General features: G+C 44.8%; 1 protein-coding gene across 1 annotated transcript in view; it reads right to left on the bottom strand.

Annotated features, from left to right (window-relative positions):
• The window catches only part of ATAD5 (ATPase family AAA domain containing 5), a 648,582-nt gene extending 623,378 nt beyond the window's left edge, over positions 1-25,204 (bottom strand). Inside the window, exon 1 of the mRNA XM_069654960.1 lies at positions 24,562-25,204. Within this exon, the coding sequence (XP_069511061.1) occupies positions 24,562-24,612 (51 nt within the window). The 5' untranslated portion in view covers positions 24,613-25,204. The remainder of the gene's footprint in view (positions 1-24,561) is intronic.
• Positions 25,205-27,740: the final 2,536 nt, after the last annotated feature.

The following is a 27,740-nucleotide window of genomic DNA, read 5'->3' as shown; positions in this document are numbered from 1 at the left end:
ATCCCTTGTATGTTTTGATTTTCCCGTATGCCCACCGAAAGCGGCTCCATAGCCAGAGCATATAGCAGGGGGGAAGCGGGCAGCCTTGTCTCATGCCTTGCGTCAATTTGAACACCTCAGAGAGCCTCCCCCCATTTATTTGAAGCCCTGCCCTGATACCTCCATATAGCGCCCGGACCCATCTACAGAGGTTTCCCCCGAATCCCATCTTCTCCAATACCTTAATCATAAAGGGCCACTCAACCCTGCGAAAGGCCTTTTCACAGTGTAGTGAAACCAGACACGCCTCTAGGTTTCCTGCGTGGGCACAGTGGATAAGGTTTAAATGACCCTTGCCTCCCCCAGATAAAACCCACTTGGTCATAGTGAACTAGTGTTGGTAGGATCATTTCCAGCTTGCCTCCTAATATTTTCATGTCGCTATTAATCAGGGAGAAGGGTCTATAGGATGAACACTTCGAGGGGTCCTTACCTTCCTAATGGATCGCAATTATCGCTGCCATCAACATTGTGTCGGGAGGGATGCCCTTTGAGGCAAGCATTGAAGACTCGAGCCAGGTAAGAGACAAGAAGGGATCGAAAACGCTTGTAGAACTTTATCGTAAATCCATCCTCACCTGGTACTGTGCACCCCTTCATATTTTTCATTGCTTGAATCACCTCCTCCACTGTGATGGAGTATCGAGGGACTCTGCTCTGCCGTGTGTTAGGCCCAGGAGGCTTATATCCTCCAAGAATGCTGCAATATGTTACTCTTCACCCACCCACTCCGATGCATAAAGGTTGCCGTAGTATTTTGCGAACTTCCCCCCCTATGCCTTTTTGATCCCGTATGACTATTCCATCTTTCGATTCGATATGTCCTATCGTTCGCCTCTTCTGTTCCCCTCTCAATCGCCACGCAAGGATCTTGTCTGCCTTTTTGCCCTTTTTCATGGTATTTCTCTCTTAGAAACAAGCTTTTTCTCAGTATCTTGGACCAGAATTGCATTTAGCTGTGCTTTGTATCGTCTAGGCACACTTGAGGTTGCAGGGGACATGTAGTTACCCTGTATTTCCTTCCCCCTGGTGGCACCCTTTCTATTTTCTGTCGGAGCATAGCCTCCTGTTTTGCCCTCTCTTTTGGGAACCTCTCCTCATCAGTACCCCCAATTGTGGCTTTAAACCCTTCCCATATGGATTGGAGTGGAGTCTCAACTCTCCCATGTCGTTGAAGCTAAAGTACTCTTAATGGCCCCCAAAACCTCCTGGGTGACCTGGTCTTTAAAAGAACAATCTGTGCATCTCCAGGATCCGGGGGGGGGAGGGGGGGGCTGGTGGTAGGGGGGGGGGGGGGTGAGCTGACGCCTCAGGTGTACTCTCCAACCCCATATCCACCCTCACTAAATTGTGGTCTGACCACGGGATTGGGGGCAATGTGTGTCTCTAATACATGGGCCTTAAAATGTCTATCGACCAGAACGAGATCTGTTCTCGAATAGCAGTTGTGTACAGCCGAGCCGATAAATGGCCTTCTACAGGGTGAGTGAATCCACGACCCTGAGGGCTTCATTCGTGTTTCTGAAACGTATCGAGTCTCCCTCATTACTCCGGATCTCTGCCACTCTCCCCAGTCTCTTGCGGTCTCTTGTAGGGTCAAGCACCATTTGAAATCACCCCCCACCATTAACCCAACCTCCACAAACTTATCTTTCACTTCCTCCAAAAAGTCACATTGACCCATGTTTGGAGCATAGATGGAGGCTAGGGTGATTTGGGCACCATAGATATTCCCCTTAACAAAGATGTGGAGCCCATTCACATCGGGGAGGACCTCGGTCCTCTGGAACGCGAAGCGGGAGGAGATCAATATTGCCACTCCCTTCTTTTTCGTATCAGAGGCTGTTTATATCTCCCCCGCTTCGCTTGACCTCAGACGGGGTTCCCTGTCCCGCACCCAATGGGTTTCCTGCAGGCATAGCAGGTCCAATCTCGCTCTCAAACTCGGAGGACCGTGCAAGCTTTTAATTGAGGAGATGATACCCCGTGCAAATACCCCCTTTAGCCACTGCCATAATCTGCTCTTGCATCTCCTCCCGCTCCAGAAGCTTTGAGTAACATTGATCCTGCTGAACCCACGGTCTTAGAAACATACCACGAACATAAATTCCCCAAATCAACTATCGGCCCCCTATCCCTCCCCCCGCCCTGGCATCCGATCCAACTCCTCTGCTTCAATTCCACAAAACCTACTCCTCCATTCTCCCCACTCTGTTATTCACTTGTAGCCTCATCTAGCCCCCATATGTATAGTCTCAATTCTACTTATCAGTTATCTATTCCGCTGCCCTCCTGGAGGGTATTGAGTTTCTTGAATTTTTGGGATCTTGGGACCTTGCGTCTGTCCAGCCATGAACATTGACCCGCTGCACCTTCACCCATCCCCTCTGGGTTTCGCCGTCTAGCGCCGGTGCCCATTCGTTCTGAGACCCACTGGATGTCGTCTTCAGTCACCCGCTCATCAAGGACGTCGGACCCAATAGAAGCTGTAAGAACCCCATTACGGAGCATTGCAGGTCGCCCTCGGTTTCTCTCTTTTTGGCAGTTGGGTCCTCCGCCATTTCTGCTCTCTGGGCAGTGTCCGCGGGTGCTACGCCGGCTGTTTGGGTTTTAATTGAAATTTCAGAGCAGGCCGCCAGGCCATAAGAGGTATTCTCTTGGAGCCTTCCCCTTGAGTCCTGGCACCGTCTCGTAGGGCTGGGGGACAGTGGGGAACGGGGGCAGGGTGGTGTAGGGCCTTGGGGGCCATTATTCCGCTCTCCACTGCGTGGCTCGAGCCCCTCGCACCTCCAATTCTGGGTGTAAACCGCTGGTCAGTGTCTGCAGATGTTTTGCCCGGTGGTAGTCCTCCATTGGGGTGTCTCTGGTTTATGGTCTCTCTCCCGCCACCTGCTCAGGGATATCTTCGCACCCACATCCCACCACACTGGTGCTTCCTCCTCCCCGTCCACTGATGTGTTGCCCGTTTTTCACAAAGGTTTTGGCTAGGCGGGAGCACGCCCCTCCTCCAGTGGAGGGGGTCCCTCACCTTGCCACTTCCTGCCCGCACTCGTGTCCCTAGGGAAAGGGGACCATTTCCCCTTCAGGGGGCTCCGGTCCATAGTGCCTCCCATGGGTTCTCTCTCCGTGGGTCTTCACCCGCTCTCCAGAGTGGCTAAGATGTCTCCACTGGCCTCCCAGGGGGGTGGGGTCTCCCGTTTCCCGCTCCTCCTCACCTCATCCTATGCTTGCCTCACCGTTCCCTCGTTGGGAGAGGCGTTGTGTGGCGCTTGCCTGTCCTCAGGATTCCCATCTGGGTCCTCCCATTCTGCGGCACGGCTTGATTTCCGTCCAGCTGCCACTGCTATTCAATTCTCCACCAGGTTGCAGCTCCTGCTCCGACCTCTCTGTGGCTCCAGGCGGGACGCACCAGCTCCTCCTTAACTGCGGCAGTCTCCCGCTCTGCAATCACTGTGGGGAGCTTCCCCCACACGAAACCTTCCCTGTCGGGAGTCCGCCGACTCAGCACCCCTGCCGGGGCTTGCACCATCGCTTCATGGCTCCTCTCAACCAGCTACAGGGCTTCTCTGCCTGCAGACAAAGTTATAATCGGCAGTTCGCCAACAATTGGCTACAGGTTTGGGGCAAACTGGTATGAATGCAGTGTGTAGTGCTGAATTGCAGAGTGTTTGTCCGAATCCACATTCTGTGTTGCGAGTGTCTGGATGGAGAATGGCCTGAATGCATTGTGAGCAGATTGGTTGCCTGACTGCCTGAATGCCCTTATGAATGATTGGTTGCCGGAGTGTGACCCAGCAAAGTGAATGGGAGATCAACAGTATATCTGGGGGCCTCTCACTGCTGGAAATCGTTCAGAAGCTGAAGTTGAAACTGATTCTTAACTCTGAAGCCCATTGGAAGAAGAACCGCTGCTGCTGTCCTTCACTGATCTGAAAGCTGCTGTGCCTTCAAGGAACTGATCCAAGAGAGAACCTGGCTAGGAGACCTCTTCCCTAGCTGCGAGGGACCATCGTGCACCAGCTGATCTTTGCCAAATCTCCCTGGTAGACAGACCTACGAAAGGCTGCCAAGGAGAACTAAGAGAAGCACCGGACAGCCATCCACCATCGCCGACCGGAGCTGCAGTGCTCCCTTTGCCTAAGACATTTGATCCAAGGACTCCCTTTCTCATCCTCGTCGACCGCTTTCGTCCTGCCGGAAAAAGTCAAGGCTGCCTACGACCGAGGCCACCCGAAGACCTCAGACAATGATGGAACTACTGAAGCCAGCCGCTTGCCCGTCCCGTTCACCGACGCCAGACGCCCCTGCTGGGCCAAAGTCCTTCATTGACTCTTAGGAGCAACGGACACTCGTCGTCAAGGTGCACCGCACGCCTCAGTTTGCAGGATGTTTTCGACCGCAAGAACCTAAGCTGCTGCCGCAGCTACAGTGTTAACCCTTTTTCCTCGTGGGATCTCGACGATCCGTGGCTCCTGCCTTAAAGGGAGACGCTCAAGAAGGATCCGTCGACAACCCTACATCGAACTCTGCTATTCCAGGTACGTAGAACTATTTAGAAGGAAATAAGACTCATGTGAACAATATATGGACTGAGCTTGTACGATATATCTTTATTTACAGGTTGCCCAGGTTGGGGGGGGGGGGAATCCCCACACAGAATTGGTCCTGGTGGTAGGGGCTCAGTATTCTGCCAATTGTCCTAACCAACTGCTTTCCTCCTAGGTCTATTGTTGGTTCTCTATTACTGGATGTGTGTGACATTTAACCCCTTAAGTGCCAAGGACGAGGTATTTCGTCCTTGGAATTCCCTCCAGGGTGTCAAGGACGCTCTGTTTTGAGCGATCCCTAGTAATCCAACGCCCCTTTCCAACGACCCCTTTTGTGAAAGCATTGCTGGGCGCGGATAGGGCGCAGAGCGCTCAATCCGCACCCAGCAATGCCCACTAGACACCAGGGGTGCTTACTGTAAGCAGCCCCCACCTTCCCCCGTCCCCCAAAGCATTGGGGGCACATATGTGCAGCCCCTGGGGGCAGATGGCTGATCATCTGCCCCGAGGGAAGGGGGCAAAATAAAAATAAACATTTTTAAAAAATGCAATGGGGATGATGGGGCCCTAGACACCAGGGATTTTTTTTGCCCCCGTGAAAGGGTGGTGGCCCTTCCCCTCCCACCCCTTGTAGCCCTCCCGGATGGGTGGCGGGGGCACGTCATGCAGGCCTCCCTGGGGGAAGATATCTGCCCGTAGGAAGGGGCAAATGTGTTTTCACTGGGGGGGGGGGGGTGAGGTTCAGTAGACCACCAGGGATGGCTTGCAAGAAGGGGGTGGGGGGCATGCTTGAAAGTATTGATTTTTTTTGCTGGTGTGACTGTAGTTAACATGTTTGTTTTGTTTACAGCTTTTTCTACGCGAGCAGCTGCAACATTGAGAGTACTGTTTATTACAGTATGGTTAGGGCCCACTGTCAGTGGGGTGGGTGAGACTGGGGCTGGATTGTTGGTGGTGTGGGTGGGAATAGGCCTTCTGGGCAGATATGTTGGTGGGCTGGGACACAATTGTAGGGGCAGGCCACAAATTGCCCCCCATGCCAGCAGAACATTGGCATGTCCATCTGCAAGCCCAGGCTCCACCTCTGGCTGTGTTACGTTACAGATGTCACCTCCGGGGAGGAATGGGGATCCGGGGCTCCCTGGAGCTGCTGCGCTTAGGGGACGGTACACCCACATGGTGCATGGATGTCCAAGGCTAGGGACATCACCTGCAACCGTCCTGGAGTTGCGGCTGGGCTGCATTACAGCTTTTCCCTTCAGGGAGGTATTGGCGCCCAGGTAGGTGCACCCACACATGAGGTACCGTTTTCATCGGGACACCCGTGGGAAGGTATGACATTTGTTGTGTTTGTGTGGTTTATATAACATTGACTCATTTGCTGTTGCCCTTTGTCACACAACCCTTTAATTTCCCAAATGTGCCCTACATTTAGTCGCTGCTTTAGGCACCATACACTTTTGTAACCTGCACACGTCACCTACCCTTGAAAAGGTCTGCCTGTGCTCTTTCAAAAAATGTATGCTTGCCGTTCCTCACCACATTGGATTTCCTGATTTACACATGCCAAGTACGTCTGTTCAGGCCGTAAGCATTAAACTCCCGTGTACCATGGCTCAGTGTTTGGCTTGTGGTATTGCTTGTTTTGTGAAACACTACAACAAATGTGTGCTTTACTAACTGCAAGAGGCGGGGCAATGTAGCGGAGCATTGTTTTTCTCAAAATTCATAAAAGCCATTGCCGTACCAAGCCAACCACATACCTTTTTTTCGGTCATTTTCCTGCTTGTTCCCCAAACAATGGCATTTTCCCCTACCTAGTTGTTGCCTGACCTGCGCAAATCACCCCTTCCTAAACTTGAAATTTTGTCTACTTTTCAGAAATGGATGCCTTTCTGTCCTCCAATTCGGCTTTCCTACCCTTTTCGTCCATTCATGTCCAATTGGCAAAAATCGCACCTCACAAAACGGTTGATAACCACATCAAAATAATTTTCTTTCGTTTCCACTCAACCTGTTCTTGAAAGCCAGGAAATTGGGGAATTCAGCAAAGCAAACCATTTGTTCCTAGCTCTTACAAGGAAAAAAACACAGGCTTCTTCATTTTATTGGCATTTTTGAAAAAACACAAAATGTTCCCCCTTTTTGGTTATTCCCCCATACAGCAATCTAGGATTCCTGGGTGGCATTACGACCACCTACATGTGGGGAAAAAAGGGGCCAAATTTGGGTGAGATCTCATGTAACAAAAGTTACAAGGCATTGAATGGAGACATACCGAAATCACCAAAAAAAGGTCTTGGCACTGGGGGGAAACCCATGGCACTTAAAGGGTTAAAGTAAGTGCAGTTGATGCACTTTAATGAAATCTGATAGTAATTGTGGTACCACGTGTAACTGTGTATATATTGGCCATTGTAGATTAACTGAGCACAAAGTGAGTTATTGTGATTGTGCATAGAACCTTGAACCTTTATTATATAAAGAATGTTTTAACTAATACAGTGTGTGGACATTCCTTTGTGAGTGCTTAAGAACCAGCCTGCATCACCTCCTGAAAAGCTAGACATTGGTTGCTCAGCCATAGCTACCCTATAGAGAATCTTGGCTGGGGTCTTCTGTGCCTCTCTGCCATATAAAGAGCAGGAGTACAGACACCCCCCTCCAGTCTTTGCACTCCCCAAAAAACATTTTACTCCCAACTTTAGAAAATAGGGAGTACAATACTCTCACTTCAAAATCTTATCTGGCGCACTGCACAAAGCTATTAAAAATCGCCAAGTACCTATTCAACTATGTATAATATTTTTCAATTTAAAAATTAAATTCAGTCTAAACACTATTTAAAATCTGGAATCTTGCAAATTGTGCAGCTTCGAGTGAAATGTTTTGCATCAGCGCCATAACTAGTGACAGCAGGTCGTCTACCCATGTCCGAATGTTCAGAGTAACAGTAGCAAATCATTGAAGAAATGATGTCTTTTTGGAAGGAAGACGCAAGATGCAAAGTCCGATGTAGAAACTAAAACTGATCGCACTCCTCGATTCAACCCATTATCTGCCGAAATGATTTGGGAACGGTCCTTATTGATTTAGTTTGAATATGAATTCAGGTGTTCAAATGTAAATATATACAATCAAATGTAATAATGCCCAGGGGATCACCCAAAATACACTATAATACATATGGTCAAAAGTGTAGCTGTATGAAAGAAAGACCATAGTTTAAAGCGCAGTTATTATGCCGGGATAAGGTAATGTCAAGAATGTACAGTTTCCTTGGTCTCCTGGTTCAGCAAACAGGTGGAAGCATTCCGGTTCGTCCAAGTAGGTAGCATTATCTTTTTTTGTAACTGCTCATTCCAGATAAACTAGCAAATAAAAATAGGTACAAACTCCTAACACACTGGGCTATTAATACAAACATGTATACAACTGCCTCCTGAAAGCCAGCTAAACCCATTAATGTCTTAATCAGGAAATCTAATACTTATTCGAAACAGAACCCTGCACTTGGGCAAAATAAATTTAAAATAAATAAATAAAAAACACACAGCAACCCCACCAGATGGGATGGAAAAAGACTCGTATGCCTACTACAAATACCTAAATGAATGGCCCATTAAATGAGCAATAACTTCTTTAAACCATGAGCTATACCACAGGTTATTTTATTCGAAACATGATTTGGTTTAGGTGAAAGCCTTTCAAGTGATGCACATAAAATAAAAACATTGCAAATAAAATCATATCTAAAAAATAGGAGATCCCAAAACAATAATAAAAAATCAAACCTGCATTAGAACCAGCAGCCTTTCTATGAGAATTATCCATAGTCAGTCGAAAGGACCCAGTTACTAAATAATCAAAAAAATGTTCACTCTCGCCGATATTACTCCTGCGAGGTTCAGGGAAAGTTGCCTTTCTTCATAAGCTGCCACAACTCATGTGGGCCGATTAAACCTGCACAGTGTACAAAACTAAATATATGTCTTATGTAACCACTTTCCAATTTTTGAGAAACTAAATAGAGATACTCTCTAGCTAAAGGCTGGTGACTGCACAAATCCCATAAATAAGCAATGCTTCAACCACTTATAATTTGAACCGGTTTTAAACCAACAGGTACGTATATTGTTTTCTGAAAAAATTTAAATGTTTTCAATATACTACCTTGTGCACCACGACATCCTTTCCAGTTTCCTTTCCCAACTGGAGTACATCAGGCAAGTGTTAGAAGATACAGATTTAATATTAATAGAATCACCAAATAACGTGTATTTAGCCAAAGAAAAATCATGTAGTTAAACCCAAGTCTCCTCTCACAAACCACCTAAAAATTGGCCAAACCTAAAAATAGTCACAAAAGTTGGTCTTCAATCCAGTTTTACTGTTCCTTATAGGTGGCAACCCTAGCTTTTACTCCATATAAAATAGTGGGATGTCTTAACAAAAAAGCATACTCATTGCTAGTGAAATGTCACCCTATCGATAATTGAAGATTCTCCTAGCACCCATAACACTGGCAGCTTTGAATCTTATTTTAACAACGAATTTGGCTAGGGAAAAAAAAAAATGTACTTGCCTCAATACAGGATTACTGAATTTCCAATGGAATGCAGGGCATGTACACCCTGCAAAAATCAAACCTCTTAATAAAAATGGCACAAAGATTGTCGTGATATAATTTTTGCAGGGGAATTAAACAATTAACAAAATAACAGTGATGACAACCCCTTATTTTAAACCTCAGTGAATATTTAAGGGGCCGTGTAGTTACCATGTGCATCCACCCTGACCTTGAATGAAGCTAGTTTCATAAAACGGGTCTAGGCCCCATTTTGCAAGATTTAGCTTTCTTGGTTAACACGGACAGGGGGGGAAAAAAAGACATTTTGAAAACACACTGCAAAGGAGGGCACTGAATGCCTAAACCCAGCTTGGTCCAAAGGCAGAACACTGGTCTCATTTGCCCAAGCTCTCGGTTTGTCGAGGAGTGACGAGAAGATCTTACTGGACAGAGTCAATTAAATGATAATTCCCAGAGTAACCCTCGTCTCGCTCATGGATTGGGATCAAAAATGATTCTGTCCAAGTACTAAGCAGCATAGCCAAGTTTTGAGCACAGAACTGGTGCCTTTAACATTGTTTGCTAAGCCTGCAAAGATTATTTCCCTTTAACTGGTTTGATGTTGTTTATGAAGTAATTATACATTAGGGATGTAACGGTATAACCGTATACCGTTAAAACACTTAATTGAACAATAATAACAGTCACATTGTTTATACCGTTATACCATTCATACCGTTAAGTGTGCTTTTCAATCTGATTTGGAAAGGTTGCAGTAAGCAATTGCTGCACAGTCTTGGTTTTGCACTGTTGGATGTGCCGTCTGCCAAGTAGTTTCAGTTGGAGCAGTTTTTAATGCCATTCCATAAACCACACGTGCCTTACACAAAATCAATATGTTAGCAATAGGAAGAATAGATACAGTGCCAAGAAGGAAAAGGGTTTACTTTGGGGTGGCGGCTTTGGGGTTTATATATTTATAATGGATAATGTTCCATAAACATATGGCAATGGGGGATTTCCCTGGTTCTATCATTGAATTTACATAAAATGTGTGTGTGTACACACACACACACACACACACACACACACACACAACCATCAGCCTCCATTGATCTGTGGCATGCAGGTTATCAAGATGGCAACATGTTCATCTTCACCAGTAGCCAGTGGGGAAGCAAAAAGCCTAAATGACCACTTAAGAAAAGCTTTTCAGTTTGCTTTGCCAGTTGCAGCAGGCCTCCACCCCACCTCCTCCTCTCCACACGTGTTTGTGTTTGGTGGAAGCAAGGCATTTCAGTGGGAAGTATGTTGAAAAGCCCAATTCTGGCCCTGGGTGCCTGGTTTTGTTTGTGATGATAAATCTGTCAATTTATGACCTTTTAGAAAATATTTGTTAAGATCAGTTAACTCCACCTGCTATACCGCGATAACCATGATATACCGTCATTTGGAAAGAAGGTTATCGTACCGTCATAAAACGAATACCGTGACACCCCTATTATACATAGTTATCCAGGTTGTCATCATTTGTACATTTGGATTCTGTTGCAGAATTAGGCCTTTGTGTTCGGTTTAAAATAGTTTTCAGTGAGCTTGGATAGGGGTTTGTTCTTCCTGTTTCGCCTATACCTGCCAAGGATGCAGGTCGTAGGCTCATCCACCTCAACTACGATGTCTGCGCCAGCCACTCTGTCCTTAACTTGTGACCAGAACTCCCTGATTACTGGGCAGCCCCAGAACATGCGAGTCATTCCCGCTCTGGGTTCACTGCATTTGGGGCATGATTGGGTTCCAGCACCTGTGAATCTTGATATGGCTTCAGGTGTGAGGTACGCTCTATTGGTGATGCACAGTTGAATAAGCTGCAAGCGGGCGTTCCTGGAAACCTTTTTATGGTAGTGGGTTATATCACCCCAATCTTTGTCTTCAAAAACAAGGCCCAATTCAGTTTCCCTGTATTTGAGGTCTCCCCTGGTCGTACCCCACAGCAGGGCTTCGAGATTTGTGAGGTTTTGTGGCCCCCCCTCAGCGAAGTTCAGTATCATTTCGATGCATTCATTCTCCTCAGTCAGGTCAGCAGCGACCGGCCATCTCCTGCACAAAGCCTGTACAACCACCCTGTGCAACAGGAACTGTCCTGCCGGGAGGCCCGTGGTCTCACACAGTTCCGAAAAAGTTAGGATTTCCTGTTCTTGAATCAAGTCCCCAAGCGTGGCCACCCCGAGGGGCTCCCATTGTGTACGTATTTCAACATGCCCCCCCAAGAGTGATTAACCATGAGTGCAGTGATAGGGATCTGTGGGGAGAACGGGTCGTCCGACCCGACTAGTTTGCAGGCCCTTTTCCAAAGCCGGATCCCGAGCTCGGCGAGGTAAGGGCAGTGTCTCGTAGCACCCTCCCCAGCCCACAATATGTCTCGGAGGAACAACCGGTGGAGGGCCGGCTGTCTGTCGTGCTCTCATCAGCCATCCATCCATCCATCCATCCATCCATCGCGTGACATGTCTCAGCTGGCTGGCGAGGAAGTACAGCTCAAAGTTGGGGATCTTAAGTCCGCCCCTCTCGTATGGTCTTTCGAGATTCTCCAACGCCACCCTGTGCCTACCTCCCTGCCAAAGGAAGCCCCTACAGAGTTTGTTGGGTTCTTTGAAAAATGAGGGGGGGAGGGGGATGTTGAAGGGGACGTTAGTGAAGTTATGTAGTAGGTGGGGAAGGGCGACCATTTTAAGGAGACCAGCCCTCGCGGCCACTATTCATTTTCAAGTTTAGTCATATTTTGTCTGTCTTTCGTATATATTTTACACTTGTGTAGGCAAATCACTTTTACTCTTACAATTTAATTAACACTAAAGGGTTTAACACCATATGAGGCATGGGCAAGTTCGGAATGTCTAGTTTAAACATCCATTAACCTTACCTTGGGAGGTTAGCCCAGGGGCAACATGCTCATCTTAGAAGCAAGACGACGCAGAGCAAAACGGGTTCAATCCCCGGGTCCGTGCTTAGAAACCTCTGGGTATTAAGCGCGTTAAAAATAGCCAATTACAATTTACCTTGGAGCCAATGTGGTAAACGGTACTACAATTTGTTAGAGGCAGCAAGGCCCTTGCTCACACTTCAGTGATTGCGATTACACCAATCACAGGATTCACAGCAGCTTTCAATCTTCAAGACTACAATTCTAACATTCAAAACCTGACACTCCAACCAGTCCAAGCGTTGTACATAAACAAAAAAATGAAAATGCTTTATTTGTAACTGAAATAGAAACTAAGCAAGACATGTCCATATAGGAGGTAATCCAGATAAGTATTAACTTTATGTAGTGGTTCATGCAGACATTCTTTTTCCATGAACTAAGGATTGCCTCATTTGAAAATGTAAAGACTTCTGAAGGATATAAGGCTAACGGTCCAGCAAACATTTGACCACGAGCTTCTGTGCATACAAAGAAAGCTCAGAATGTTAGTGCACATCTGTTCCTTTGGTGAGAGGGTGCTACTTCATTTTGTGCTACTTCATTCTGTGCTTTATTCGTTACGAGAGAAACCTGCTTTTATGTCACAATGTGGATTGCCGACACATGAGAATCATTTCCATACGGTTAACTTTTTGCACTCTGTTAGAATGGATTTCTCAACTCTGCTCTGGTGAACAGATCTTCAGGTGGCCTCCCTAATTTAGTCAAACAGGGAACACTCCTGCAAAGTTAGCCAGGACAATTCAAGGAAGCTTGGAGAGCAGTCAAGGCTAAGTCTCAGGAGTAGTGGGGGTGATCTGAGGTCGTGGATGAGCACACCCAAGAATTACTCTTAGTATATCAAACATACACAATTTATTAGGCCTTTAAAAACACATGAATAATGAAAAAACACACAATAAAACTACTACTTAAACACACACTAGGTAAAATATATGTAGTCACTTTTAGGTCAGTGCAGGGAAGTGCGGATTCCCACCAAAACCTGTGAGGAGGGAAAACACAAACTTTCACACAATGGCCAACTCCAGAAACGGATATCCCCAACTTAAGAAGCCCAACCCTACTAAGATTGGAGCCGAAGAGGGTAGCATGGTTCAGGGAAAACCAATCTGTTGAGATGCAGAGTACTGACAAATTAGGGCGAATATGGGTCACAGTGTGAGAGAGGGGCTTGGAAAGCAAGTTGACGCCACAACGCCATGTGCACAGCGCACGAGGAGCTCCGAACAAGGACACCCGTGCATGCGCCACACATCAAAGATGGCTGCGCCCATCGGCAGTGCTCCAGAGATTTAAAGTGGAAGCAAAATGATTTTTTAATTGAGTAAAAAAAGTCCAATTCCCAATGAGCTTATTTTTTTAAGCGAGTACAAAAATAGGTTTTAACTGAAATGTTTTTGTAAGATTTCTCTGCACCTAGTTATTCATGCACATTAAGATACGTTTACTTTTGCCAATCATGCTGTTAAAATAGTGGTTTCTTCCTGTGCTACTACGTGCACTAAAGGTCCAAACAAGTCCAACAATGAAGCTGTGACGTTGAAAGCAGGGGCGCAAGATTATACCTGGCTTTTTCCAATTTTTTGTTGTATTTTTACTCTGCATTTTTATTTTTTAGGAGTATTCGCCAATTTTTAGGATTACGAGTGAACGATATAGCCATCGGTGTCCATACAGATGCAATCCGCGGAAGGCACCAGCATGGGTAAAGCACCAAGTCGAGACCCAGAGAGGCTGCCCCAAAAAAGGTGTGGCCAAACACCTCCCCACCTCTGGCCCGATGCAACTTCAACCCCACCAAAGAACTTTGTGTGTTCACATCCCACAGGTAATCATCGTTCACATCGAATAAAATGCTGACTTTTCATTTCTCAGCTGCAAAGCACCATGGGGGATACAGCTGTAGTTTTGGGAGCATGGGGCACCCTCTTCCCTGTTGAATATTTTAACAGCTCATGGACAGAATAACCCCAAACCTGTCCCAGAAACTAAGTCAATGCTTCTTGCCCAAACTGTTGCTTATCTGGGCCAAATCCGCCCAGTAGTTATTGCACTTTGGCTTCACCAAATGTGTTCTTTTTCTCTATGGGAAATTTTAGGGGGCGGGGGGGGGGGGGGGGGTGTAGTCTGAAAACCCTTTTGAAAATAAACACCATATCCGTCCTACAAGTCAAAAGTTATTAGTGATAGCCTTCAGTAGTCATAGGTTGTCCAAACATTCCATCACCTTAACAAAATTAAACCATGATTTTGGTTAAAGTTTTATTGAAAATAAAAATGGTTGGGAAAAGGCATCTCTGACCCTCCTCCAAGAGGTATTTCCCTACCTAAACCAAAACTAAGGATCTGTCAGGATATCAAAAACAAAAAAACTGTCCTGTGTCCAAAAACCTATTCTGACCCTCACACTAAAACTAAACTCGAAGGTGAAACGAGAACTGTATTTAACCTTGGAAGGTTTCGAAAAAAAAGGAGTTCACAAAAGAATAAATGGCTCCAACACAAAGGTTCTTCAAGGATAATGTTCCTTGCTCCAGAGGGCGATTCACTTCCCCTAGATTACGCTCTACTCTCTGAAGTTTCACATGGAACAGTTCATTGTGCCTTTGTTTGGCCCATAACCATCTAACGTACAAACTGGTCTGACTTTGCAATCGGCATCTTTCAGAACTCCAGGTATGCTTCTCTGCCAGGGTTTTGCTTCTTCTCTCCTGGTTAACACAATTACTTTTCCTTTTCTCTACACCTCTTTATTTCACACAGTTATAGTTGCTTGGTATACTCTCCTGCCAGGGCTTCTTATAATCAGGCCATGCCTCTGCTCTTCCCCACGTATACTTGTCAATATGTCCTCTGGCTATATTATCCAGTACAGGTTTCCCCTATATTTGCACAACATATATTGCTTTGCTTGTAAGGGTTTTGTTTGTAGCTTAAATCCCCTTCCAACAAGTATTTCTCGCTCGCTTACGGTTTAATTACTTGCATTCTGCGTTTCTGCCGACACGCCCCAGGGGTCCCCACTGCCTCTGGGTGGACTTGCTGGCTCTTGTTAGCATCTCTTGAGTATCCCGCGGTGAACCAGTAAAGAATTTCCATCTGCTTCCTTCTCGCAACTGCTTCCTCTTGGTTTCTTCGTCTCTTGCGGCTTCCGACACGTCTGCTTCGTTCAGGACTTTGGTGACTAAAGCACTGATCTCTGTCACCTGCGAACGCCCCAGGATTCTCTCGCCGGCTCCTGGTGTTCGGGCAGCTTGTCCTTCTCGCACTACCTCTTTCTTCTTAGTTGGCAAGCCGCCTGGCTTCACCATGCCGGTAATTGCCTTTCGGTTTCTTCAACCTCGCAGAGACACAGCTCACTCCCACCAGCAGCAGACATCAATTCCCTGCTTCACTTGCCTTTTAAATTTTCAGGGCACATGTGTATGCTAGCAACCACTAGAACGCTCCCTGGGCCTCTCGCTCTGTGCTACTCGATTCCTCTTCCACGTCCCAGTACCTTGGACATTCGGGGAAGATGTCCAGATTTGAGAATTGATTCGACAAACTTGAATAAACATTTCAAGTGGTCTTTAATGCCGAGTCCTGGCTGATAGATAGGTGGAACTGGAGCACGATTTCCCCATTCTTCATGCGAGAAGGAGTGGATGCATAACAATAGCCTATTCGATATGAGGGTCATTTTCAAGAGAAAAATTTAAAAATTTAAAAAACATTTTTTAAAAAAAGGGGATAACATGTCTCACCCGGTGAAGCCATGATTTCTCCCCTGGTCACATGGGAGGTGGTTACTGCCAGGAACTCTGACGACTGTCTAATTCATCATACGGCCCTATAATATATCTATTATGTTTTGTATCACACAAACAATCACACTATTGCATGGCATAGTCAAGGTTAAGTGTGAGATCGTCGATGGATTTTCAGAAAATAAGTTCTCTTAATAAAACTTAACTGCTACATGAACAATTTAGGGGGGGGAAAGGAAAATGTACCCCATTCTTTGGCTGCTTCTATTTTCAAGATTTTTGGAATGCGCCTAATATGAAATGTATGCACTGCATTGAAGAAAAACAAAATTTGAAAAATGGAGCCAAGTAGAAGATGTTCAACTTTTAAAATTAATGTATAATGCATACGCTGGATTTACATCGTCAGCGGTGTGATGTGCCATGGGTAGCGCTCAAAAGGGTTAGCAGTAATCTTACCAAGTTTCTTGATCAGAGGATTTGCGTTCTGATCCAATCCCTGGCAGAAATTCCGTTTAGCTTTTCTAGATGGTCATCCAACATCTCAATGCCAAACTCCCCGTGCAAGTTTGCTGTTCTTGTAAAAAGGGGAGCTCCAGCCGCTATCCTCAGGGCTTTGTTTTGCACGTTTCGAAGAGTCCTCTGGTGTGTTTCTACACAGGTGCTCCATGCCAGAGAGGCGTACCTCAGGGTGGGTCTAATAAACACTACGTAGATGTTGACTTAACCCTGGATAGGCATGAGCCTTGACTTCAAGAGTGGGGATAGCGCAGCAAGCTTGCTGAAAGCTTTCTGTTGTGAGTTTTCAGTGTGGCTCCTCCAGGTGAGCTTGCTGTCCAGGGTCCCGTCCAGGTAACAGCTGCTTCTCTCCCACTTGATGTTCTCTCAGTTGAGAGTGATGTGCAGGTGCTCCCTGATCTTTTTGGTGAACAGCGTAGCAGTAGTCTTGCTGGCGTTTAGTGTAACCTTCCAGTCGTTGCACCATGTCGACAGCAAGGATTTTTGAAGGTTCTTTGCCATTTCCTTTTCCCCGAAAGACTGCAATGTCATCTGCCTACAGTGCCAGGTCTGTTTTGTGGAGATCCATAGGGAATGTCGTTGGTAAAGCTGTTGAACAGGAATGGTCCATGGATTGATGCCTGTGAGACACTGCTTGGATAGGGGGTGTTGTTCGGAGCTCTGCCCCCATGGTCATGTGGAAAAAGTAGCCGGCAAAGTAACTTGCGATCAGGTTTACCAAATAGTTTGGAAATCCCAGGTTAATCATCTTGTGCAGAAGTCCTTGTGCACACACGATCAAAGGCTTTGGCCACATCCAAGAAGACAATTCCGGGACATTTGTGGATGCAGAATGTTTGTCTACCACTCAGTAGCTGATGGTTCACTGTATGCTCTTTGAAGGAATCCTCTCTGGATTCCTTCATAGGCAAAGTTGCTGAAGCAGGGGACACAGACCCTTTAAAAAAATCTTAGACAGTACAGCAATTGGACTCATATGTCGGTGGTAGTTCTCGGGATCTCTCAGTGGTTTCACAGGCTTTGGGGACACAATGACCGTCCATTCTTTCCAGTATTTAAAGAAGTGTTGAATTCGTATGCATGCATGGCGATTTCCGCACAGCATTCCACTGCTGCAGGTGGGAGTATCTTCATGGCCAAGTTGGTTATTCCGTTGCTCCCTGGTGCTTTGCCATTTGCGAGCTTCTCAGCAAGTTCTGTTACTTCAGTGCATGTGCATTCCTCAATGCTCTCAACTCCCATGTTAGCAGGGTGCTTCAAGAGACATTTGTCGACTTAGTCCGTTATCCTGATGGCTTTGCCATAAACATAGCCTTGAGTGCATCCGCTAGCACCACTGGCTCGATTTTATTTAAAAAAAATATATTTTATATATTTTTATATCGCCGGAGCCCACGGGTATCAGGGCGCTTTACATAAACAAAGACATTAGGTGACAGGAGACTGCTGCATGCAAGGTGGGTCTGGCCCTGGATAGGTGGGCTTGATTCCTTCTTCCAAGTAAAGCAACGAGGCATCCTCCAAATGGGATGGTCAGCTTCTTTCAAGATGGCTGTTGCAGCTTCCCATTTTGCATCCCAGTGGCTGCCCGATTTTTTCTCGTAGAAGCTTTGTGAGAAGGTTGTAAACCCCCAATTGAAAACTCAATCTATAACAAGGCACAAAATAAGCAGTATTGCATAGCAATTTGCCATGCAATTCTTAGTTTTGCTAATCAAATGAAGACTCCAGTAGCAAAGTTAGCTATTTTAAGTACCCCTCTTCAATGAAAGCACAGCTCACCATGCATTCCTCTCTTGCCCTCAGTGCTCTCCCACCTTCTCTGCTCTATTCACTTTCAAGTGCATCAGTAATCATCTCCTCCACAAGTGCCAAAGGCATGTGTGGGAGTGCTAGGCAAGAATTTCGTTTTCCTGTTCAAATAAATGCAAAACTGAATTAATCGGGATGATACTTGTATTAAACTTTCTATATCCTGTCTGGCAAAGACCAGTATGTGTCAACTTTATTAAAAAAAAAAAAAAAAAATTTAAAAAAAGAGAGAAGTCATGCAATTCCATTCCTAAAATTTAAGATGTATAAAACATGGCATCATCTCCATGTTTTACAGTAAAATTTTGGTTAGAGTCAATTATATTTCATTTTGTTCGGGAAGATGCATCATATTGACGAGGGAACACTTTTGAAAATGTACATGATCACATGGTCAAATGATGTGGATGGCAAACCTAGTTCTATAACCTGCAGGTTGCTTGCAACTGGTGCTCAACCCATGAACGAACCTGTACTCCTTGGCATTCTATATTATCACCTGCTAGACAATCTATATTATCACCCTGTTACTTTATACCAGGTACCCTGAAAGTGAGAGGACCACAAATAACAATATTCCACCTAGTTGGCCCACTTATCTGCCTGCTACGCAATCCACTCTGCTCTGCGTAGTCTCTTCACTCTTACATAATGAACACACAAGCGAACTAGATGCTATGCAAAGTAGTGATCAATAGTTCCATCAAGTCTGTGCATCTACAGATCTACTGCGATACCAAACACTGTATTTAGCCTACAGAGCACGCTTTGCTTTATGATTGTATTATAGATTACCACCTGCCGCAGACTGCTGGCCAAACTGCTTGCAGAGCCTTTTTATCATATCTATTTGTGCCCATTCATGTAGCTAACCTGTTACATGCCCGTCTTTTCAGTCACTCGCATGGACAAACAGATTTTTATGAAGGGCGAGTAGCATTTGCCAGAGATGTTTAAACTTTTATTTAACATTTACTTTGTTTGCAGTAAATGTCAAATAAAAGTTTCACTGTGCATGGCTGGTCTCTGGGTGGCAGCAGTGTGCCAAACATTTAGTGGGATTTTAGTGACATGCACCATTTTAAAGAAGTCACATTTTAAATGTGTTGTCCTCTGTTGCCATTGGTCGACTGCATTTCTCTTAGGTTGGCTAGGTAAACTAAGTTACCACACCTGCAGGTCTGGCTAAAGTTTAAAGAATTTGTAAGCCCTGTCTCCTCTCACTAATGTCTTATTTCAGTGGTATGCAAAACTGTGCAAAACTGCTGTATTGTTGCTCATTTCATGTCTTGGGTACAAATAACTTCTGGTGACATTAACAATATTAGTCAAAAAGAAGAGTTGCCGATTCTAAACCATGGTCCGTCAGGCTATACAGCATATACAAAAACAATAAGTGGACCAGTGAGTGGGGGATGACAATTAACCCTTTCACATATATTGATAAATGTATATTCCAAACAATTTCTATTTTATATAAGTCTTTAAAAACAGATTTTCATATATTAGTTACACAAATAACACAATGTTTTATGACACCATTTTTCAAAATTCTCCCACTGTTTTTTGGTTCGGGAGGTACTCAAGTCGATCGCAAAAAGAATGATGCGCCTGACAATCTGACCAGACTGGAAAGAGCCTCAAAAAAACTGACATACCGGGTATTACCATCAAACCCGCAGAGAAGGGTGGGGGGATAGCGATTATGCAGACCACGGATTATGAAAAGGAATGCTTGCGGCTGCTTGGAGATGAAGGGTCTTACAGTAAATTGGAATTCGACTGCAAAATTACAGGAAAAAATCAAGAGCCTAATCACCCATGCAGAAAATGAGGAGTGGATATGTCAAGATGAAGGCCGCTTCCTAAAGAAAGTCCATCCCAAAAGAGCAGTGTTTTACATCTTACCTAAAATTCATAAGAACATCGATAAACCCACGGGCACACCAATCGTTTCAGCTATTGACTCTCTCCTAAAACCGTTAACAGTATATGTGGACTACTTTCTGAAACCATTTGTGGAGAAAACGCCATCTTACGTGAAGGACTCCTGACATGATCAAGATCACACAGAACATAGGAGGTGGGAGCAGAAGACATCTTAGTTACAATGGACGTTGAATCATTGTACACCTCAATACCCCAAATGCAGTGGAGGTACTTGGTGAGTTTTTAGATACAAGAGACAAGCCACATAGCCCTCCTACGGGGGTTTCTTCTCGAGTGTGCCCGACTGGCAACGACTGAGAACCTTTTTGTTTAAACAGCAATTATATAAACAAAGAAGAGGAGTCAGCATGGGGGCAACGTTTGCCCCAAATGTGGCTAATTTATTCATGGCCAACTATGAAGAAATAGACATTTCTGGAAATGACAGCCAACTTAAACAACAAGTGGATATGCACCAATGCCCGAGAGCCTGGTACAGGTACATCAATGTTTTTATGATCTGGCGGGCCACAACGGCCTCTTTGATGCCTTTCCATAAATGGCTGAATCTATGTGATGTAAACATCAAGTTCACCATTGAGTGGAATCGGACCGAGGGGAGTTTTCTAGATATGATCATTCTGTACATGGGAATTGCCAACGCTATTCAGAAAACCCACCAATAAGAATACCTCATTACATTTTATGAGTTTCCATCCAGTGAGTTTACGACAAAACCTCCCTTATGGGCAGTTCCTACAGATACCTAGGAATTGGAATTGCACAGATAAGCAAGAGTTTACAAAACATGCAGAGCACCTGAGAGAGAGGTTAACGGAAAGGGGTTACCCAAAACATCTGATAAAGGATAACATGAAAAGGGCAGCAAATACAAGCCGGGAGATATGCCCGACACCCCGGGACAAGACGAAAGAAGAAAGATTGGTCTGTGTAACTACTTTTAACCCAGTAAGCAATGACATCAAGAAGATTATAAATCGTAACTGGGATCTAATCAAACAACCTGGGAGTCTAGAGAAGAGACCTCTCTTTGCTTTTAAAAAGGAGCCAAAATTTGAGACAACGGCTGGTGCACACATGTTCGGAAATAAACAGAGAACAGACTGTTTTAAACCAATGGGATTTACCTCCAGTAATAGTCCATCACAGGTGTGGCAATTGTGTAGCATGTTCCTTGACTGACAAGACTTGAATTCAACTGTGAACAAGTCAAAAGGAAGCTACGAACACAAATTGTAGGACAAAGAACATCATTCACATCATTACCTGTCCATGTGCCCAAATGTATGTGGGTAAGACAACAAGAGAAGTGAGAGAATTGGGGAGCATAGATCATGTATACGCAACAAGGTCGCAGATAAGCCCCCACTGGATCACTTCAACAAATATGGCCATAAGGATATCGACCGAAGATGGTTTGTATTACACCACATTAGACAACAGACCAGGGGTGGCGATATGGCCTCCGCCCTACATAGGGTTGAGCAAAGATGGATATACACCCTAGATACGGAGAGGCGGGGACTGAATGTCTCTGGGGAATGGAACAACTTGATGGTCAAGAGATAGGGGTCTACCCCCCTTTAGGGTATTCTAGCTAAATAGTGGATAGAGTAAGAGAAGACATGGTTTACCAACACAAAAGGATATTTTCTCCTAACAAGACTAAAGTTAATATTGCCTCGCACAGAATATCAATATAGTATGACTAACTATGGGCAAGGTGTAATGTGAAGCTCTACATGAAGATAGATGGAACTTTCACTGTTTGTATGGCAAAAGTCTTATATTTAAAAGCATGCAACCGAGAATTGTGCGCAATATTCATAGTCTTTGCTTATGATACCAGTTTGGTTTGATCAACTATAGTCCTGGCGCACAATACCAATGGGGCATGACCAACTGTGCCAAGGGTCTATATGTTACCCCACATTAGGGAAGCTGATGACCGACAGATGTGTCATTTTTGGTAAAGACAAAAATGTGTATCTAAACTATCCAACTAAGAATTATGTCTTAACTCTATAAATAAGCTGGGGCAGTAATAATGCATATAGCTGTGGTATGCAGATCCAGGTAATACTATTCATTAATGAAATATGTCGAGAGTGAGGTTACGGTACAATCCTTTCTATGATCACGGACGCGACAGGTAAATAGGTTCATACATGTCGCAAATGTTGGTTTTCACTGCCTGCGACTCAAAGGGAAGGCGTCTCCTGTAGCAGACGAAATATCCACGTAAGGGGTCCAGTATACCGCATGGGCCGAGTTATAAAAATAGCATATACTTGCGATACTAGCATGACGGTGGAAAGGGAACAACGTACAAGTTGTATATGCGAAGTAAAGATTAGCTGATGTTAAGGGACAGGCTTGTGATTGATGCCTGTGATGCTTGTCCGGACCGATACAGTGAGAAGAGTGACAGAAGGGGCATTTTCATGTACCAGCGGCACTAATAAATGATAATGGGTACCAACAGGCATCCAATGCAGCATACATTTAATAATAAACTAAAGGCATTGAAATTGGCAGCAGTTGCCGGACATAAGAAATGGTTAATAGGCCGTATGAATGAGAATTCCAATAGGAGAATTCGGAGGCTATGGAGCTTTAGGTTAATATATTTGTTTTCATGGGTGCCGCTACATTAAAGAGAACCTATAATGATGCGGGTCACTGCATATGAGTGGCAACGAATAACACTAGGTGCCCGTTTTAAGAGAAATACTATTATCATTTGCCCTGTAGGTTGTGAACCATTGAGCACTGAACTGCGCTATTGTGACAGAAGAAGAGAAACAACCAAAAGGAAGTCATTTAATTTTATCGAGGAAGAACTGGCTCTATTTGATAACTGACAGTACCAGGGTGAATACATAGTCACCTGGTTGTTCTGGGAGATATATACTGACTACAAAATAATAGACATATTGATGTCTTTTCAGGTGGAAGAAATGTTTCTGTCTGTGCAGAATTATGTGAGAACAATACGACACATGGGAACAAAATAGCGTTTAACCTAACATAAGTAAGTATTTACAGTGGTGCCAAAATACAGACATGAGGACCATGTTTTTGCAATAGAGATTGACTTGTATCCTATTACTATGTGGTTTATTTTAGACCACCTAATTTTTACTTACTTCTTGACTCTATAGGAGAGACCATACTTATCAGGTTCAAACCTAGGAGGAAAGTTGGGATCTGTCGACACATCTTGGTTCATCCTCACACAATGCTAAGTAGAGGTGTATTATCTGTAACGCTGAACAGTTACAGATAATACAATAAAAGTACTGTATGAATTAGAGGGGGGTGACAAACAAAAGTGACGATGGGTATATTTGTTTTTTTTTGTTTTTTTTGGGTGGTGCGCCTTACCCTACCATCAGAAATAGGACATATTGAACGTCCTGTTTTGTCATGATGAAGGTTGCACTACTGAATGGACATTAGTTTTGAAGTTCTATTATGACAACCGAAACACGTGTAGACAACAAAATCTGTGGAACATTGTTATACAGATTGAGTTACCGGACATTGGACAAGAGGAACCTAATTGTGTCAAATATTGTTAATGGAGTGACATGACCAAAATAGTGGGTCCCATATGGTTGAAGATTGTGAAGTGTATGGAGAGTGAATGAATGCGAGTAGAAGGGGGGGGGGGTTATTTGAGTGTGCAAGCCAAAAAAACTGAGAATATTGAAAAATTGTGTCAAAACATTTTGTGTTATTGATGTGACTAATATACGAACATGCATTTGTTTTTAAAGATTTATATAAAAGAAAAGAAACTTTTTGGAATATGCATTTATCAATATATGTGAAAGGATAAAGGAAGTGCTAATTGTCATCCCTCACTCACTGGTGCACTTATTGTTTTTGTATTAACAATATTAGTACAAAATCGCTAATCAAATGGGTCCGTTTACTAATCAAAAATAAATTAGCAAACTTAATTTTTTTAAAACGAATTTATTCTTTGTATAGGCATGAACGAAATGCCAAGCATTAAAGAATAAAATGCCCATCGACTACAGTGCAACATTACATAGCTCTTTGGCACGGCTATCGTCAGTATATGTGTAAGAGTTAAAAGTACAACTGCTCCTTCGAAACATGGGGGAATGGCAGAATACTCCATGATTATAGTAGGTGGCAAAATAAAAGTGACTTGCAGTCAAAACTCAACATCACAGAGGCCGTTGCAGGGGTTCCAACTTCGTGCAGTGGCCCTTTGCAAGAGGGTAGCACAATTGAATACGATCATTACCTTGTTTGCGTTAATGGATACACAAAAGCTACAGCTCAGTTTTACCCTCACAACTAGAGGCAGGCAAGTGAAAGACACCCTGTTGAAGAACCGCTGCACCGACTCACCTGGACTCCGTAGTCCTCCACAGAAGCAGCCATTGCAAGTACCCCCGCCATGTCAGCGCAGGAGAGAACGATGCAGCTCAGGAGCAGCTAAAGGGACCTCGCCAGTTGCCATGGGGTCGCTACTCGCCGGCAAGCATCAGACAGGGGAACTGGGCTCCTCAACCGGACTCTTCCTGGCCGTGGAGAATGCCGCCCTGCTAGCTCTCTCCTGTCAGCTGCCGGGTGCCTTCCTTCCTCTGTAAAACGCAGTCCATAGGGCTTACCAGCCGGCCTGCGTTGCGACGGTTTCCACTGCCTATGGTTCTTAATGGTATGTACCCCTATCCAAAAGAGGGTTGGTTTGGTCGGGTGGGTTCATGAAGTTGCCTGGTCCCCTCCCCCCCCAAAGAAGTTACTATCCTTCGCCTGATCGCTGGCTCTCCTTTACGGCGAGAACTTAGGATTTTTCAACCCTCCACTTTCTCCTCTGCTGCGAAGTGCTTTTTTTCCCCCCTCCCTTGCTATTTTCTCAGGCACAAACTTGGGAAATGAAATGCGCCGCCGAAAACGTTCTCGCGAGAGGCGAAAACGCGCGCCTGGTCCAGGCACAGGGCTGTGTTTACTTCCTCCTCTCGGATCCGAGTGACAGTTCTATTTTCCCGCCACACAGAGGGAGGGGCGGTACGCCCCCATTCTGCCAGGAGATTGAGCTAGTTGACGTTCGCTCTGCGTCGCTTCCCGGCGTCAAGACGCAATGGTAGTTTAGGACGGCAGGCGGGATAGGCCAAGTCTTTCCTTAACATTCTAGTGTTACATCGCACAGCAAGAATATGCACCGCAAGAATATGCACCTGTAGTTTCGGAAGAAAGTAATTTATAATGTTCAAACTGTTTTTGTAAAGTCTTTTCAAATGAGGACTGACATTTATTTTTGCTACCACCCTACATACTAACTTCTCCAATAATTTATTAAGAAACATTGTGCCCTTTTACAATGGCTCGCTTTTTTAAAAATAACCTCCGACTATAATGAAACTCAATGTTAACTAAAAATCAGAAATGGTGCCACTATGGGTGGTGGCAGCAGAGTCGGATTGGCCCCTGCCCGGGCTGAAATCGTCCCTGGGGAGTAAGGGCCGGTTTCAGGCCATGCTTGGGCCGGTTTGAAAAAAAAAATTCGGAAAAATTCATTTTTTTCAAAAAAAATTTTCATTTTTTATTCTTCAAAAACCTTTCATCCTTCTTGGGTCGATATAAGTACCAACACAGGTTGGGTGATATTGTATGCATATTTGTTCTATAAAAAAGAGCTTAAGGGTAAGTGCTATATAATACCATATTATCATGTGGCCTTGGACGTCTGCTTGGAGTCACAGTATTTTGACAATATGGATTTATACACACAGATATTAATGATACGTATGATGATCCATTCTTGTATGAAATGTATATCACCTTAGTGAAATCATAACCATATTTTTCGTAGTGTAGTTTACTTAGGAACAATGCTATTTGATGCCACTTCCTATTTTGTCATGGGGTGAAAGGTTGTGTTTCATCGCTTCCCAGGATGTCACTTTGGTGTGGGGTCAAATTACATCCCTTCCGGTGATATCAGAGGTCAAGTGTCGTGAGGAAATCATAACCATATTTTTCGTAGTGTAGTTTACTTAGGAACAATGCTATTTGATGCCACTTCCTATTTTGTCATGGGGTGAAAGGTTGTGTTTCATCGCTTCCCAGGATGTCACTTTGGTGTGGGGTCAAATTACATCCCTTCCGGTGATATCAGAGGTCAAGTGTCGTGAGGCGAGGGGTGGGCCACTTTTTTGAGGCGAGGGGTGGGCCTCTTTTTTTTGGTTGACCGGGTCTTTTTCTTGTCCCAGTCCGACCCTGGGTGGCAGCAGTGGTGTGGAACTGCCCAAGTGTCACAGAAGTGCTAGAACATATTTGGGCACAGGCACCTACTGTTTTACAAATTAAGCACTTGGTATACACATGCAGTTGCAATTAAATGTTCATTAAAAAGTATGCCCTCAAGAGTATGCTATCACAGAGAAACGGGGACCGCAAAGCCAGTTCAACTACCCACTCCCAGGTGTGCTACTGAACAGGTAGATGTAAGTCGAGAGCCAACTGTACCATACACATTAGGGGGAATGGCTCTCCTGCAGCCTCTCTCCCAGTCCTCGATTCTTGATGATTTACTGGTGCAGTTACAAAAAAAAAGATTTTTTGGGGGTCCATTTTGTTTACAAAAGTAGCGCATTGCTAAAACCCCCTGGCTGCCAGTTCATTGTCCTTGGAGCGTCCCAGGCTCCCTACCCCCTGAGAGCCACCAACCTTGGTTGCTGTTTTATAACAAATGAAAGACGCAGACAGAACAATAACTGTGTGAGTCAACTGAGAGATGAATGCACTCATGCTCAATTCAGAGAGAGGCTTTGAAAATGTAGCTCTGACAAATCAGAGAATCGGGGGCAAAGAAGCACTGCACATCTCCGCTCCCTCTTCATGGGTTTACGGTTGCCACCTGAAAGGTTGCCAGCAGCTAACCTGCCATCCTGTCCCAACTCCATGCCTCGTGTGCTATTCCCTGGTCAACCAAATCCTGTGAACTCATAGGCCGCATAAGACCCACAGAAGTCTTTTTACCGCCCGTCCTGAACGTTTCTTGCACTAGTGCTATTAACGCGTGCAGCTCCAAGGTTTAATATTAACAACCAGTGTTTGTGGGTAAAGGGCCAGCATAAAGTCTCTATTTCAGAGCCAGAGTCAAATGATAAGGTGCTTGTGGCAGTATGGAGTTCCAGGCCTCTGCTTGGATGCCGGGTTCTGCAACCTTTAGGTCTGCAGATGTGTTGGACTACAATGCTCATCAGCCCCAGCCAGCATAGTCAATGGTGATGGATCATAGGAGTCGTAGTCCAAAACATCTGGAGAACCACATGTTTAAGACCCCTGGCTTTAAGGAACAGGAAGTAAAATAATCCATGAAAGTAAAAGGAGTATGGCGTTCCTGGATCTACATGCGTAGAATAAAAGTAGACTAGAAGAACAGCCTGGGGGCATCAAGTTTATGTAGGATGGAATGGTGGGGGTCTGAGTCACCTGAGGAGACAGGGGTATCTTACAGGTCTGAAACCTGGTAATCCACTTTACAATAAAAGGCAACATGGAGAGAGGTGATGTCTATGTGT

Source organism: Ambystoma mexicanum, chromosome 3q (assembly GCF_040938575.1).
Source record: "Ambystoma mexicanum isolate Mex_15411 chromosome 3q, UKY_AmexF1_1, whole genome shotgun sequence".
Taxonomy (NCBI): Eukaryota; Metazoa; Chordata; class Amphibia; order Caudata; family Ambystomatidae; genus Ambystoma; species Ambystoma mexicanum.
Note: the sequence above shows the minus strand (reverse complement) of the source record. Positions and strands in the feature narration are given on the sequence as shown.